The 18,264-nt window shown below is 44.6% G+C and overlaps 1 protein-coding gene across 2 annotated transcripts in view; it reads left to right on the plus strand.

The window, feature by feature from the left end:
• SH2D4A (SH2 domain containing 4A) overlaps positions 1–18,264 on the plus strand; it is a 575,867-nt gene that overhangs the window by 406,021 nt on the left and 151,582 nt on the right. For both annotated transcript variants that reach the window (XM_069626354.1, XM_069626355.1), the window contains one exon: positions 13,304–13,434. In XM_069626354.1, the coding sequence (XP_069482455.1) occupies positions 13,304–13,434 (131 nt within the window). The remainder of the gene's footprint in view (positions 1–13,303; positions 13,435–18,264) is intronic.

Raw genomic sequence — 18,264 nt, forward strand, 5'->3', positions numbered from 1 at the left:
GCTAAAAACTGCCAGCTCCAGGGATGGCTGCCTGAAGGCTGAGCTCCGTATGTGTACATTGGGTGTTCCTGTCCTCTCTAATTCCGTACTGCAGTCACTTTTGAGCAGTTTGTGATTTAAACCTTTCCAAGGGACCCATGTATTAGTGATAAATCCTAATCATGAGGTGAAGAAACAACCATTAACTATGACTGGTTTTATGGTAGCCTCTTTGTTATTTTGGTGGCTAGTCTTATGAGTTTTTTTCTTAAAAAAGAAAGGATCAAGTGTTCAGATAAAACGAGACAGCACAGAGAAACACCATGATTTTAACTTGACATAGCTAGGTCAAAAACAGGTCAACAACTGTGTGTATATAGGCAAAGATAAAGATGTACAATGCAGAAAAAGTGCAATTCTTCTCAGGTCTGTACAAACAATATGCAATGATTCTTTGTAATTGTTATAATTGAACTAGAGGTATACACAATATTACTTCATAGAGGTCACAATCTCATAGATTCAATGCTGTGTAGTATTGTATTCAGTTCCTATTTTATTCCAATACATTCAAACAGACCGGTAAGGTTAGGAAAGCACAAAGTCCTTTTTGATGTGAGGCATAGATATTATGCCCTAACCGAGTTATTGTGGATAGAGACAATTATATTTGTCTATGTGACAATGGTTAGAAAATGTGGTCAGCTGTAGCTGATCCCTGACCAAGAGAGACTGGTCCGACGTCTATTAAACAGTGAAGAAAATTCAGTGTGGTCCTTAGATGTGGTATGTAATCAATTTCCCACGAGGATCACTGACGTTTCGATTGTTCTAATTCACAATCTTCTTCTGGGGCCTTATATATGCAGGTCTCCCTAAAAATAAACAAAGGCAAGAGTGTCCACTCAGAAGAGAGTACCAAGTGTTTCTATAGGAATAAAAATTACAAGTGGAAGGATAAAAAGCATCATATTGCTGTTGCTACAATAGATAAGTGAAGGGCTGGGGGCCCACAAAGTCCAGTAACTGACCTGTCCTAAAAGCTGCGTGGGAACTCCTGTGCTTCCAGAGATCTGTGGGGGTGATTAAGCATAGTCTGTGCAGGCTGTAAATTACATCCCAGTAGTAGCCTGAGTGTTCGGGTCGATTAAAGCGGCCCTGTGGAAAAGGATGTAAAAGAAAGGCAAGGTGGAGCTGTATTAGTGAATGACACTGCCATGTGTGGAGCTAGTGCTGCTGACCAGGGCTCAGTAAGAGAGGAAATGGTTAGTTTCCTGAAAAGAAGTTGCAAGGGGGCTGGAATATGCTCACCTGTATCTAGCTTAATGTGGATGAGGCTGGGGCTGCTCCGCCGTGCGCGTTGAGTCAGGTGAAGTGCCGTCATGGAATGAAATGGAGCTGCTCGTAATGTATTTAAAATCGCAAGCGCGCATGGACAGTGTCAGGGCGGACGCGCATGCGTGGAGCGGGGCGGACAAGTGTCTGTAGCGCGCGCATGCGCGGTGTGTAGCACAAGAGCACGGCGTCCTTGTGTGACGCTGAGCTGTGGCTACTAACCTGCAAGTGGATGCGCAGGTGCAGGGGGCCATGTGTCAACGGCACCGAGCCGAGGCCTGGAATGATTCCAGATTGGTACGTGGGGTTCAGCAAAGGGGTTGCAGGGCTGGGGCGGCAGATAAGCCAGAGAGGGGTGAAAACAACCTGCATATGTTGAAGATGGGAACCCCCCAGTGTGGTGGGGGCGTAGTGAGGCTGAATAAGAACAGGAAGCAGGGGAAGAGGTGAATGGGTCGTAGCTGCTGGGAGCTGGGAGTGATGCCTTACTCGTGGATGTGATAATCCACACGTATACAAGGACCAGATGGATGGCTGCTGGTCCATCAGGGTGAGGAACTGGACCTGCCAGGGGAGACCAGTGCTGCACCTAAGCTAAATAACTGCTCTACAATGGCTGATGTTGGTGTACCTGATACAAAGCAACCAGCTAAACGGCAGAAGGGGGATGAGGAAAACCTCCCTGATGACAGAGATGATAAGATTTTGACTCTGCTGACCAAGCTGACATCAGATATCACTGAGATCAAGGAGAAGGTCTCTAAGGCAGAAGGGAGATATGTTGAACATACTTCACATTTTAACAGGGTGGAAAACTACTTAAGTGAAATCAATGACAGAGTACTTGAGCTGGAGAACCGAATAAATGATTTGCAGATTCGAAATGAGAGACTATCCTTGAAGATCTTGGAACAGGAACATTTTTCAAGGAGGAATAATGTAAGGGTTGCTGGTATTCCTGAAGACATAGAGAGAGGCAAACCCATGGAGTTCATTGAAAAAAACATGATTTGCTCACTTAAGTTGGATCCAAAAGTGAATCTGGAAATGGACAGGGCACACAGGAGACCCATACATTTTGTGGTGAAGTTTTTAACATTTCCCATGAAAGAGCTGATTTTGAGAAAATCAAGGGAGCTAAAAGACCTTTCTCTGAGTGGGCATAAGGTGATGATATTCAGTGACTTAAGCCGGGATGTGCTGGACAAAAGAATTCAACACTGCAAAGGAAAAAGCAAGGGCTACAAATCTTAGATACTATACGGTCTACCCAGCAATCCTTCGTGGGACATTGGAGGGTCGGTTGTTTTCTTTCAATGCTGAACGCTGTCCTCTGCAGTGTGTTTCTGCTCTAAGCGTCAGCTGATTCCGAGCCTCTTCTGCTGTGTCGGCTCTGACGTCCACATCCCTCATCCCTCTTGCAATGCTGGACTCTTTCCTCTGCAATGTGTTTCTGCTCTTTTTTGCCTCAAGTTCAGGAGCCACAGCTGCCAGCGTAGGAAGGCAATGGGCAACTCCATGCACCCACTTTTGAAATACTCGCTTGTCTCCTCACGTTTGCAAAGAAACTGCCTATAAATTTAGTTCAAGCCACACTAGCACTCACCAGAGGCGTGGCCAGGATAATCTTGCAAGTAGGGCCTGAACGCTACTGTAGTTGAGCCCACCACAGTGATATTAACGCTGCAAATGCCTGCACAGCGCTGCTGAGTGAGCGTTTATAGATTTTGAGTGGGCCTGACAGGTCATTGCTGCCATTATGCTTACAGATTTACTTTTACTTTCCATTGGAATACTCTTCAAGATAACAGCAATATCAGGCATCAAATATAAAAAATTTAAAAAAAGGGGAGGGGTTACAAAAATCTGGAAGGGGACTCTGCAATACGCCTTCTAATGTATCCGTGGCGTGGGTGCGGAGTACTTCTGTATTCATAATTACATGAAAATGTCTTGATAGATTTTGAATGTCTGCAATAACAATTTAGCCACTGAGTGTTGCTCACCTTCCTGTGGTCTGGAGGAGCATCAGGGAGGCTGATGGAATTAGCCCTGCCAAGTGTTTAGATGATTTGGCTTGATTCGGTTGAAGATAGACATCTTGCCATCTGAATTGCCTGAGATAGTTTACGGACATAGTCCCAGCTGATACTAAAATGTCAGGATGATTTTAAAGCGTTATTAACTTGGGATTGGGTTATGGCTGTTTGGTTTAGTACCGCTTGAACCTAGTCCGTTTTATAGTTGTTAGGGTATGTTTACGTTAATATGGTGCATGGGGTATTACCTTCACGCCTAGGCTGTAAGGTATATTTACAGACTGGGTGATGCGGTTTTAGTCGAGAGAGTAAACAAATGTTGGGTCTCATTGACATGCGACTAGCCCTAGGTTGGTGGGTAGATTTAGATGGATTTAATGTGCATGTATTTAATTGCCCAAATGGCAGAATGCGCTAGCTGACGGGTTGGTGATTATGTGTAACACTGAGTTGTGTGCATGAATAGAATCTGCAGAGTTGATAGGAAGGTATGATCTTCTTGTGATGTGAGTGAGAGAATCCAACTTATGTATACAGTGTGCGAATAGCTGTAATGACCATTAGCGAAATCTAGCCATTTTCAAGGGATGAGGCGACCTCATATGGATTGCGTTATGTACCATATAATGGAGAAGTAGAATATACAGAGGTTACAGAGGCATCTTTGTAGCCTGTACAGCCCTATTTGGATATTCTGGAATTGATGTTTCTGTTGTTCTTACTGGTTGGCTGGTCTCAATTCTATTCAACGCATTCTGGTTGTATTAGGGACTGGCAATAATAGTAGAGTGGGGATTAATATTTTTGGGTTTGTAGAATATAGGTGCAGGCTTTGGAGTCGCTATAGTTCGGAATAGTAGTGATTTTGTATATATTGTATCTCAGAATCACCTTGCTGGGTTGCGAGGTGTAGTGCTCTAGACACATTTGATGTGTCAATGTGGTCTGTCTATGTATGTCATTGTTATGTGTTGTCTGGTATATACATTTGTGATACATAACCCTATGATATATAAATGCTTTGTTAAAATTGGACATTGTTATGCAAGTGCACCTCCATTCAGGCTTGCATTTTTGGGAATATTGTCATGATTGACTCCTCTCATGCTTCTGTAGACTATCTGACCTCTTATGTCCTGTCTCGAAGACAGAAGATGGAGATAGGTGGTTGTATACATTTCAGTGAGTGACATTAGCTGGGTGACCTGAATATCTGTTTGTGGAATGTTAAGGGCCTTAACAGTCCTAGGAAGAGGAGGGAAGTGTTGACCTGGTTGAAAAGAGAGAATGCAGACATTGCACTTGTGCAGGAGACTCACCTATTAGAAGAACACAAGCATCTCCCTAAGAACACTGTTCACTAGAATTTTGTTGAACTGTCATAGTTCCAAATCGAGGGGAGTGGGCATATTATTACGTAGGGGTCTGAATCTGAGCATAGAGAAAATAGTAAATGATGGGGGTGGGAGGGCAATTCTGATAGATGCTAAATATGACGGCAGATTAATCACAATAGGGTCTATTTATGGTTCGTGTCCAGGTGGAAGTGATTTCTTTAGGAAGATGTTGACACTTTTGGGTGAGATGAATGGGGAGCTTATGGTCCTGGGAGGCGACTACAATTGTGTTCTTGATGGAAGAATGGACAGCTCTGCCCACTGCAGATACACTGCGGAGAGCACGTGCAAAGTGTTTAATGAGTTCTTACATAGCCTGGACATAGTTGATGTTTGGAGATTCATGCATCCCGGGATGAAAGAATTTTCCTTCTTTTCACTGGTCCACGATTCATACACAAGGATTCATTATTTCCTAATTTCGGATAGGCTTGTTGAAAGTGTTTCCAAAGTAGAAATTAAGGAAAGAGGTATTTCAGATCAATCCTTAATGACGATACGGCTGAACATGGGAATGGAATGGTCTGGTACTACTAAGTGGCGCTTGAAGACTTACATATTGCAAGAACAAGGAGTACTTGAGTCTCTACAAGAGTTTACTAAGAATTTCTTTAACATAAATGAAGCATCTGTGTCTAACTTAATGGTTTGGGATAGCTTTAAGACATTGATTAGGGGGGAATTTATGAAAAGCACAGCCTGCACAAGGAAAAAGGGGATGCTTGAATTTAAGAGGCTGGAGAGTGAGTTGAACACCTGTCAGAAGGAATATCAATTGACAAGGAGTACCGAGGATAAGGTCGGTGTGGCGTGATTAAGGGAACGCCTTAAAAAGGAGATGATTCCAGTATGAGAGAGGTATGTTTTTCATGAGGCAAAAATTCTGGGAGCGAGGGAACAAGAATGCTAAGCTATTAGCAAGTAGGTTGCGTGGTTTAACTGACAATTCCTTTGTGCAGAAAGTAGAGGGAGGTGTGGGAGAATATAAAACCAAGAAAAGCAAAATTTTTGAAAGTTTTAGGAATTTCTATGAGTCACTATAGAGGGAGGATCGATTCCCAGCATCTGCAGATATGGATAGGTTTTTTGATAAAATTACTCTGCCAAGACTGTCTGATGAACAAGCTGCAGCTGTTGATGGACCCATTACAGGGGAAGAAATAATGATGGCCATCAAACAGCTTAATACACATAAATCACTAGGTTTGGACGGTCTTCCGGTTGAGATTTACTGGGCACTGGTGCACGTGTTGTCACTGTTTTTATGTGCCCTATATAATGGTTTTATGTCCAATGGGATTGTATGCCCTACGTTGAAAGAAGCTTGCATTGTGGTGATCCCAAAACCAGGCAAAGACCATAAAAAATTGTAAATTATAGATCGGTATCGTTATTAAACGTTGATCTCAAAATAGTCACAAGAATAATGACTAATCAGCCAGATAAGTGCATTGGAGACCTGATTAGTAGATACCAAGTTGGCTTTATGAGGGGTAGGTATGGGTACGACCATGTGAGGACACTAATAGATGTAATGGGACTCCCGAAGGAAAAGGTTTGAAATGCGCTTCTCATTTTTATGAATGCAGAAAAAGCCTTTGATCAGGTTAATTGGACCTTCGTGGATCGTACCCTTAGGGAAATGGGTTTTGGGGATGCCTTTGTAAGACTAATTCAAATGCTGAACTCCTCTATTAGTGCTACAGTCTGGGTCAGTTGTGTTATGTCTTCTCCATTTTCACTGTCCAGAAGCACTAGACAGGGCTGCCCGTTGTCGCCATACCTATTAAACTTAGCAATAGAACCGTTGATTGTATATATAAAACAAGAGCAGTGTCTTCATGGACTTAAATTTGGGGGTAGTTAAATTAAAATCTTGTACTATGCAGATGATATGACTATCATTTTGACTAACCCGCTGGAGGGGAGTGAAAAGTTGAAATGCATGTTCCAAGAAGTGGGATCATTGTCTGGCCATAAGATAAACTGGGGGAAGACAATGGTCTTTCCCCTAGATGTTGGCCATCCAAGGAGTGATATGAGTTCTTGGAATTGCCAGTGGGAGACTAGAGCAATGAAATATTTGGGGATTTACTTAGTCAGTGACCTGAAAAAGATAGCACAATATAATATTACACTAATCTTGGAGTAGATCGGAAGGGATATATCCAAATGGGGTCGTTTAACGATGGGACTTTGGGCAAAAATGAATGCCATCAAAATGGTTCTTTTGCTGAAAGTACTCTACATTATTCAATCCATCCCCTTAAAATTCACTAAGAAGCTCATCAGTAGATTTGATAAGAACTTTCAGGAGTTCCTTTGGGGGGAAGGTAATAAGCCTAAGATTGCTAAACACATTTTAACACGCTCTGTGAAGGAAGGGGGGTTTGGGTTCCCCAATTTAGTGAAGTATTGCACTGGGTTTGTTCTTAAAAAATCAACAGTTTATTTCTCTGAAGCTAGCGAATATGTCCCATACTGGCAGATTATTGAGAGCGAGCAATTCTCACCTTATGCCCTACGGAATATGTACTCTATGGGCCTCATTACGAGCATGGCGGTCCGGGAACTACTGTACCGATAAGCATGCCGGTACCGTAGTTCCCGGACCACCATACTGTCAGTTCTGCTCGCAGCTGCTGTCTCACCCACCAGGTTTTTCCTGGCGGGTGTAACGGCGCCCACGAGCAGAGCACGTCGGATGCACCGGCACAACTCTGAATGTGCCGGTGCATTCAACGTCCCATCCCCTTTCAGCCCTATGGGGCAGAATGGGGATCGGGAGGCCCTTGATTCCGGCACCCGCAAATGGGCAATAACCGGGTCCGCCGAGTTCGGCATGACCCGGTTCTTGCCCATTCACGGGTGCTGGAAAAAATGCAACTCCGGCGGCAGCCGTGCCCTTTTTAACAGCACGGCTACCGCCAGAGTTGTAATGAGGTCCTATGTCTATGATGCCAAACTCCACAGTGAGATTACCCACCATGAGTACCACTAGAGGGGCCTTACAAAATGTTATGGCAGTCAAAGGGGAAAACATCTGGATACACTTCGATGCATCCCTATTGTATAATGCAGGTCTACAGATAGCTAATAAAACTTTGAGTTGGCAAAGCTGGATCAAAAAAGGTATACTGAGGATACGTGATGTCTGGGAAGGTGGTCATATGATTTTCTTTGAACGTCTTAGAGAATCTTTCGGGATAGGGGGTAGGGAACGTGCACGTTATGGGGATCTAAAGGTTCTTTTGATGGAACGACAGGGAATGCTAGGGGATCCCATGAAGTAGAGACCCGTGATCTGTGAGGTTGTCCGCTCTCTTCCATTTGTAGTCTCAACGTACATGAGACTAATGCCAATGGAAGACTTGCATAGGGAAGCGTGGGGAAAAACCTCACCATTCTTGGGTAGACGAACTGGGTATGGACATTCCGAGTGAAGAATGGGAGAGTCTGCATCGTGTAGGTGTGCAATTGAAAATGGATTTGGAACTAAGGTATGTTAGGCAAAGGATTCTATGTAAATTGTATTGGACCCCTGCTTGAATGGCCAAACTAGGACTATTAGATAATTATGTCTGTTGGGGGTGTGATCTTCAGGAGGGTACCTTATTTCGTACGCTATGGACATGCTCAAGGGTATCCACCTTTTGGAGTGAAGTCCTGAATAGGTTGGATATTATACTTGAGGACTCGCTACCATGTACATGTTATTCAACAATTTTGTTATCAAGCAAGGAGAGGGGAGATAAGGCCAAAGCAAGAACGGAATGGATCAACAGGGTATTGGTAATAACGACTAAACAAATATTAAAAGTTTGGAAATCAAGAAAAAAGCCAAATGTGGAAGATTGGCTGTTAGATGTCCATACTTTGTCTTTCTATAAGAAAGTGATGTTAATGAAACAGAAGCGAGAGGAGCATTATCTTCGAACATGGGGTTCTTTTAATGAATTATATAGTTGATACTCATTAACCTTGTTATTTATTCCCTATAGGATGTAATTGGGGGATTGTTGTGGTTTCTATGTAGTGTTTTGTGTTGTGTTTATTGTTGTATTATCTGTTGTAGTTGGTTTTTAAAAATTTTACGGTGTAGTAGTTTATTAAGGACTTGCTTTTATGCATCTTAACATTGTTATATTTGATTGTTTGATTCATTTATGCATTTTGTAATCTCAGTACAAATCCCTGAAGTTATGGATATGTTGATGTTACCTTTCTTTTGTACGGCTTATTCTGAAATAATAAACAAAATGATCCAAAAAACAAAAGCAAATCAACTCATTACATTTGACCAACTTGAGCAGGCCACATAGTGCTGTTTTGGGAGGATGATAAGCTGGCGAGATGACTTGTGCTCTGCAGGAGTATAAGGAGGAGTAGGGGCTAAACAACAGTGATCCCGGTCATGAATGTAAAACAGGCACAGCCAAGAGATATACATACTTCATCTTTTGTGGTAACGTGGGCTGAGGGAAGGCTGTACTCTCAGAAGGGATGTGAATGTTAGACAGCAGCAATAGTACAACTGTTAAATAAAAGAATGTCCAATCAAGGAGCCATACAAATACATATACACTTTTATTACACAAATCCATCATACAACTAACTATAATACATTAACAAAAACCCAACCCTTTTAAAGAAGACAGAAGATGAAGAACAGGAAAATATAAACACTATGGATCCTTTGTCAGGAAGATTACAGGTAGGAAAATGCTACAATGTTGTTCACAAGGATATGTCTTGTTGGAAAAAAAGTTCAAAGGGGTCCTAACCAGTCAGCAGGGCCCCAAACGGCAGACCAGGGGAACAGAGTCGCTTGAAGGTAGATGATTCCAATGTGAGATGGTTTGGCGATGTCGAAGTAGGCGTCAAACAGTTCTGCTTGCAGGCTAAACTGGGTTTGAAGGCGTTGAGTCGTGTTGATACCATTAAGTGGGTCAGAGCAGGGTCAGATTCAAGAAGTTGCTCTGTGCAGTTCAAAGGCGACATTGAGTGATGCAGAAGGATGGATTACCAGGAGTGGTTCGACAACCGACTGAGGTTAAAAAATGAAGAGTTTCTCTGGTTTGCTTTGATGAGTGATGCAAGGATTCAGTGGTTCAAATCGGGATGCGATCAGAAGCCCTTGCGTTTCAATGCTTGGTTCGATGCTTGATTCAAAGTCATCTGCACAGTGAGCTGGTGTATGAGTGAGTGACAATGCTCTGCAGGGGAATGAAGCATTGAGTTAATTTGATGATGCAAACTGTGAAGGTTCAAAGTTGGTGTGAATGCTAGAGGCAGCCCCGTGGTTCGAACATGTCGAACAAGATTTGAAGGTGGTTTCAATAGGTTTGAAAGGAGAAAACAGGGATCCTAGCTATTTTGGCTCTCTGGATCCTCGGAAACTCACTGCAGGAGGCTGCAAGACAGGGTGAATCCTGTTCAGTCTCGGCTTTCCCAGGTACTGAAGGTTTGCTTACAGTGGTAAGGCCTTGGTCCTCAGCAAGAGCCGCCCCCAAAGTGCATTGGGAGTGGGTAGGGAGTAGAACTTGTCTCTGCCTTGGAGCACTCCTTCACCTCAATGGCTGAGAGCTTTGGAAAGACCAGCTTTCCCAAAAGAGATCCAGATGAATTCTTACTGATGTCATTGAAGCTCCATAATGAATAAAAGGAGTGGGTGGCCCACTCTTCTATGGAGAAAGGTCTGCAAGCGATTGGATAAAAGCAAGACTATTTTAGGGGTCCAAACCCTGTTCTTGTAAAATGGGACCCTTGCCTTGTGATGTCATACACATATATAGGCGATATATAAACTGAAACATCCCACTTATCTGAAAAATGTGAAGAGTTTATTAGGGATGACAGGTTACAACAGGGAATGTATTGAGAATTATGAAGAAATTACGCAGACATGGGAAAAAGAACAAAGTGAGGCAGTAGCCAGGCTAAAAGTGTGTCTAATGAAAGTGCCATGTTGGGCATATCTAATAAAAAAACAGGATTTCTTTGTAGAAATAGGATTCACTGATCAATGCATGTCAGCGGTGTTATATCAGAAGCATGATGTGAATAACATAACTATTACATATGCTAGCAAAGCATTGTCACAAGTAGAGACCAAATTTAGTGAATGCGAAATAGCACCTCTAGCCACTGTCTGGGCTTTACACCATTTCTGCCCCAAGGGGAGAGGGTAATTATTGATACAAATCACCAGCCCCTATAATTTCTGCAAAGTAAGACAATCAGATCAAGGAATTTGGCCCAATCAAAAATTACTTCCTGGACATTAGCACTTCAGGGGTTTCCTGTAGAAGTGAAATAGGAAGAGGAAGTGGAGGTGAGAGGAAGGAGAGAAAAACCCACAGAAAAGTAAGATGGAGGAATCCTTCCCCAAACCCTCTTATGCTCTCTGACTGTCCTAACTCTGCCATGTTCCAAGTCTTCAGCTTCAAAGGCTCTCTGGTGTAAATACCCCTAGTACGAGGCAAGCATTTTTTATGGATATGACTCTTTGAAGCCAGGCTCTCGGGGCAGTCCCAGACCTTGAGTCAATGGAGGCATTACCTTTCCTCTTAGAGAGTCAATTGAGGGATGCATCCTGCCTTTTATCCCATTCCCTGGAATGCAGATGGGAAGGTGCCTGAAATGCACGTAGGCGCCCATAGCTGTCTGAACTAAGAGAGATGTCGCTGGTATGCTACAAATCAGACTGGGCTTTAATAATTATGTGCACCTCCAGCCATCATACCAAAATAAGTCTGTTTTTTGTTTCCAGATTATCCTGACACCAGTTTATCATAATAATAATGGTTTTGGAATTTAGGTGTAGACTTGAATGCTACCTCAGCACTGCAGTGACTTGGCTGTCACAGCAGCTGTCAGATCTCCTGTGACCTCTGAACCTGCTCTGTGACTCTGGCGAGCAGTCACATACAGAATCTCATTGCCAGTTTATCCACACTCTACTCGTATTTGAGAAAGGCCATAACAATCTTACCCGACAGACTTTGGCTCCATGACCAAGAGCCTCAACAACCTCCATAGCCTGATATACACCGGCTATGATGAGAAACCTGAAAGAACCACATATGCCCGACATACACAACTGACTCGTACTACACAAAGTACACCAGAGCATATACATTATGGGTCCAATTACACATTAAAGTGAGCAGGGTACTTTGCTGACTAGCCCTACTTAACTTAAGATAGCAGAAATAACAGTGCATACAAATCACATTGGTAGTGCTGCTGGCCTACCTTGAATGATCTTAACACCTCTACATTGATCTCTGTCATGCAATTTTACAATGGCCCTTTGACATCTCTGCTTAAAAGCAACACTTGTGATTACACTATTCTAACACTTCGCACGAGTGATACCTAATCTTTGGGTGAGGCCACTAAATAAATGACTATTCTGTACGCACATTACCTTTAACATCTAAATAAACCGAAGCTGCAGCTAGCCTAACTGACTAAAATAGGATGTACATGCACCAATCACACAAGGGGACTGGGTGCCGTGCTATACGTTGGAGTGTGACACCATTTGCTCATGGTAGCTTGTTTAGAGTACTGCAAATCTTGCCATTACACCCACCAATTCAGACTGATCTCTGCTAAAGGATTGTGTCTGAGTGTCTGGAACTTGTTGCACAGTGCCCTAGGACAGTTCCTGTCGCTCACAGAGGACACTCCACAACGTGCTGGTGGACATTGGTTATTGCTACTTAAAAACTCATTTCAGGGTTGTTAGAACCATTCGATTTGCTCTCCCAGGATGGGGAACAGACATTTGGAGCGCGCGACTCACGCACACAGTCAGTAGCGTTATTATCCAAAACATAATCATGTCTTTGAAGCCGACATAGGGGGAACAGAGTTCCTGACCAATGCCCATGACTTTACAGCTTCACCCTACACTCAGGCTACAACTAACAGGGGGTCTAGGATAAGCATCACGGCCATGCTACCATGTTAGTAGGGTTATTCACACGTTTACAGCTACTCCAGTTTTACTCAGTGGAGACCCAGAGTCCTTAAACCAGTGCATTCTTTGTCTAACAGAATAGCAACACGCAGACATTTCCACCTTTTGCTGCTTCAAGTGAACCTAAACATGTGTCATGCGTCCTCTATCTGCTGCTACTAGCTACAATGTGCTGCACCCCTACCTCATGCTGACGGTGCTGCAAAGACACCCACATTGATGATAGTGATTCTTAACACTTTGCTAATGTAGTTCGTACTACCCATCTCACTCACACTAATTCAGCCCCCAGCTGACATGCACATGGAACATTCATAGCTCAGCCAGCATTGCCTGAGCTCTTGTTCACACTGCACACACCAGCACTCTATATCTCACTCAACGAAAGCAGGCCACAAAGAAACAGGACAGAGTCTGCGACTAAGTATGTCAAGGCTCGAGGAAACGGGTTAGGGGTGGATGGTTATCTACGAAATGTATTCATATTTACCAAATAACCTCGAGAACCTATGTGAGTGTAACCGATGTATGTATCAATACACTATTTATTTATTGCCATACAGGAGACAGGCTGTAAAAAGGTCAACGTCAAGCTCCACCCGTGAGAATATTATTCTGTGGTTTAAAGAGGAGCAGCTTCCACTGAAAGCTGGACTGAACAAATCAGGGGATAGTATTGCACCTTGGTTCCACGGTAAGTACTTTAAACATGCATCATAGGTTACTAGAAGGTATGCCATTTGGTACTGTATTTTCTACCATATATACATCAGGGGACTGTTGTTGCTTTAATAGTACGGCTATCCCAATATACATTACTAGTGTGAAAGCCTGTGTACACGGGCAAAAGTGCAGGTTTCCATTAACACAACACAGTAGGAGCACTGTATGTCCTAAAGCAACAGCTTCCTCTAGCGGTGACAACAGGTGAAGCTATGCGAAATGGCATATACCCTAAGGCAACAGCTCCCTCTAGATATGTCAACAGGCAAAGCGTCTCTACTGCGTATGACTGCATCGGACAAACATACAGGATAAATATACATCTGCCCTTTTATTATATTGTTATATTATGTTTAAACATCGTTTATTGCTGCTGGCTGCATTGCATAACAATACTAGACTATGAAGTAAGCTTCTTGTTTAGTGTGTTATTAGTGAGACCGTATATCTCCAGTCTTAAAATCTCTCCACTGGCTCCCAGTGGTTGCAAGGATCAAATTCAAGACCCTCTGCATCATCCACAAGGCTTTCTGGGGCCTCGGACCACGCTATCTGCAGCTTTCTCTTGCTAAATACTCTCCTTCCATATCCCTGTGATGATCTAGCTCCAACTGTCTGGTGATCAAACGTTTCTCCAAGCAGAGAGCTGGGGTCAGATATCTCTCCTCGGCTAGCTGCCTCCTCTGGAACAGCCTCCATCCTCTCTCCGTCTTGAGCCGGAACACCTGACGTTCCGCACACAGATCAAGACCATTCTTTTCTCCATCTCTTTCCCTCTCTCCCTCCCTTGCTAATCCACCTCACTGCTGCTGAGTCTGGCGGCCTGGTTCCTCCTGCGTCCAACAGGGGCCTGCCCAGTCGCCACCAGCACCATCTCTTGCACTGCCCGATGGGCCTACACCTGACTGCTGGGAGGTAGACATCCGCCACTTTGGATCATCCTTCCATCCCTTGCACTTACCTGTTGCCTCCCCCACAGGTGCCTCTTACACTTCGTCTCCCTTCCTCCCCGCCCCCCAGAGGGCCCTTCCAGCACTTATCCTCCCGGCCCCCCTTTTTCAATTGCACTTGTGTGTTCAGAATGCCACAAGGCCTAGTAAAACCGCAGCTAGTTTTATTATTTATTCATTGTCATTGTTATTGTTTTATTTTCTCCCTTGTTCCCTACCCTTTTGCCTTGTAGCGCCTAAGACCTACCCCTCTAACAATCTCTTCCCCTCGTGGGTAGTAGAGTGTCTGTAAAAGTGTAAAAGTGTAAACAGAACTACAATGGCAGCAGGAGGAAATCAGGAACCGTCTAGAACTGCAAGTGTACCTAACCAGTGTCTGAATACTCAGTAGATATACATGTATGTGATGTTACATTTCCCCACTGTTCATCTTGGCAGTCCTTTATTGACATAGTCACATCTAAAAGCAAGTATCTTTTTGTCATGATTTCATGCCAGAACCTTTCGATTCCCTTCAACCTTGTTGATAGTACGATGCATTTGTTCACCTGTTTCAAATAGCCTTTCCGCTGTGCCGGCACTAGCGTTATTGATTTCATGGCGAGTGCTGCTGGAGAGGTGTGTGTCCACACCTGCACACAGGATCCTGCACACACATACAATGTGGATACTCTGCTATGAGATGGGAATTGCCTCCTCGCAGGTATATGTCGTCTGCATGTTCTAGATGTTTTTTGCCATTGTTTGTTTGATTTGTACCCTTTTTGGTTTTAGCGCATTTGGTGGCGCTAGCGCCACCTAATGCCCAAAACATTGTTACTGTTAAAGAAAAAGGAGAAAGGGGAGTTCGGTAGCAGTGTATGGTGTTGGCATGGCAACTTGCAAACGCTTGGTGATGAAATGGCCCAAGCACCAGCTGGGCCTTGATTTTTTTCTAGGAGAACTGTGCTTCTGCCATTTTAGACCGTAAGGGAACTGGCATCACACATAAGCATAACCTCAGAGTCCTGTGTTGTCATCCGAGTCAAAGTGTACATGATATCACTCTTCTTCTCAGACAGGCAGTGGGTGTTTAATGGGGCTCACATATGCATTTGAGTGACAATTACACTTTTGTCCCAGTTATATTACCTGAAGCTCTCAGGGTCTGATTCAGAGATCCATGTAAAAATAGAAATGTGTTGTTCCAAGCCGGAACAGCACATTACTTAAATGCGCCATATTCTGACAGGGAAAGAATGTGGTGCAGGGACATGAAAGCCTCAGCTCTCGCATGAGCCTGATTCACAACAGCCCTAGCCCTAGCAACCATCAGGAATGCAGGGCAGACAAATGTAGGGATTCTCCTCCTAGCAGCACTTGTTTAGCACATCCATAAAAGGAGTTACAATATTACACCTCAGAGGTCCCGTTAAACTCCACTGCACACTTTTCCCCTTTATAAACATAGCATTTCTTAGACTGCAGCACCATTTTTCTAGTTTAGTGAAAGTTTAAGAAAACTTTCTTAAATTAAAAAAGTACAATTTCACTGGAGCACATGTTTCCCCACAATGCGAGATTTTAGCAGCTTTTGCTGCTGGAAAGTATGACATCTGCCCTACACTACTTCCACCCACTTTTTTTATAAATGGGGCAGGGAAGGTTCGGGATCAGGCAACGGTGTGACATTTGTCGGGTCGTTGGTCCCGAGCCTTCTCTGCCTTGGCCTGTTTCTGGTGGTGTCGGCTGTCGGTCGGTTGGGGTTTTTGGAGGTATTGGGGAGGAGGAATTTGGGTTGTGGGTTGCGCGGGTTATATAAAAGAAATGTAAAACAGGGTTTATAGCAAGTCGGGTTGTATGTAAAGCATGGCTCTTATTTGGCATACAGGACTCCGTTAGGCTGGCATATCTTTCCCCTGTTGTTTTTTTCTTTGTTTGTGTTGTGCCTGCTACGGCCAAGGTGGGGAATGCCTGCAGAAGACTGCAGGGGGGAGGAGGAGGACAATATCCCCGGTAGATAGCGGAGAAAGGGGAAGGTACAGAACGACTTCCCCGCACGTCCCCCGTGGTTGGAGAGGAAGTGAACAGAGAGGGTTTTAGAGCAGTCCCTCCGGCAGGCAGAAGCAGACAGCCTAGAGGGTGCGGTACAGCCCCTAGTATGACGGAGAGCAGGGTGGAGGAGGGAACGCCACCCCTGAGAAGAGTAGAGCAGGAAGGGGTTGGTGCGACCCTGCTGAGAAGATGACACAGGAGCATCAGGGTGGACGTCCTTTGCTGGCCCGACGATGATCTGCCTGGCATGAGCATGCGCTTGCAACATGAATGGTATATGACTGGGGAGGATGAATTTGGGGAGGAGGATTATTTGCGGTGGGGGAGAGGGATGAAAGGGAGCGGTTTGCGAGTGAAAAGGTGCTGAGGGGTTTAAGGTTTGAAGGTGAAGATGAGGCTGGGGGAAGCGGGAGTTCAGGAAGGCTGCAGAGAGTATGGCCTGGACACTCTGCTGATGTTTTTTGTCCCCTCAGTAGGAGCCCGTTGAGGAAGGAAAGGAGGAGTAGCGGTGTGGAGGCCAGGATGACGCAGCTAGGTGACGTTGGGGCAGCAAGAGATGAGCAGGAAAGGGAATGGTCTGCGGCATGGGTCAGGTTGGGGACGAGGTGGGGGACTCCGAGTGGGGGGCTCGGGGCACTTGGGGCAGGCGTTGAGAAGGAGAGTGTGTCAGCAGGGGCATTGGTGAGGGCGAGCCGCAGAAGTGTCACCTCAGTTGAAGTACAGACGAACAAAGTTGCAGAGCCAGTGGCACAAGGGGTGGTGGAGGTACCTACGGTAAATGCCAGTGAGGTTATGGAGAAGATTAACAATCTGTCTTATATGGGTGTTACGAAGCTGCTCGGGGTGCAAGTGATGGGGGCTACAAAAGAGAACATATGGGCAGGGGAGTTTGTAAATGTTTCAACTCTTACACAGGGAGGTGAGAGCCAAAGAAGGGTCCAAGGACGAGGAACGGGAGCTATCATCAAGACCAAGGGTACCGGTTACAATTGAAAACTGGACATCAGCGTTTATAATATATGCTAGTGTTTTTTGTGAGAAGTTCCCTGAGAGGTGTGTGGCCTGGCTAAAATATATAGATGTAATAAGAAAAGCTTTTATGAGTTTTGGGGGGTTTGCATGGGTGAGATATGATAAAGAATTCAGGGCAAGGTTGGGTGAGGACAAGCAAGCGGTATGGGGAGAGATCGATCTGGACTTATGGTTACAGTGGAGGGCGCCCACATGTCCAGCCCCAACTTTGCATACAGCAAGTGGTTTACCCGTGCCTTACCGGCCCTTTCCTGGTCACCCCGCCTTCAATGGGGTGCGGGGAGGAGGCAGGGGTCAGCCATCAGCAGCGTGCTGCGCATTTATCAAAAAGGGGTGCTCTAAACCAGTGTGCAAATTTAGGCACAAGTGTAGCAAGCACAATTATATACTACACATAGGGCGTACCTCACACCTAAGAGAATGAATAGGATGAAGCTGGGAGATCCCCGCACATGCCCCCGCTGCCCGGAAGTGGAAGCGGACATAATACACATGTTCTGGACCTGCCCAGTGATACAGGTCTTTTGGGATAGAATCAGAAGCAAAGTAGCGGGAAGTGGACTCCAAATACAAACAGGAAATCCTGAAATGTACCTGCTGGGCCTCTTCCCAAGAGGAGGCAAGAATAGGTTGCACCTCGCAAAAATGAAAGACTTGATATGCATACTAGCCAAACGTCGGATAGCAATGGCATGGAAATCGAGAGAGGGCCCGAGGATAGACTCATGATGGGCAGATTTTCAGAAATGGGTGATGACTGAAACGGCGGTGTGGATGAGGGCGGT

The sequence above is a fragment of the Ambystoma mexicanum genome, chromosome 6p, assembly GCF_040938575.1.
Source record: "Ambystoma mexicanum isolate Mex_15411 chromosome 6p, UKY_AmexF1_1, whole genome shotgun sequence".
NCBI lineage: Eukaryota > Metazoa > Chordata > Amphibia > Caudata > Ambystomatidae > Ambystoma > Ambystoma mexicanum.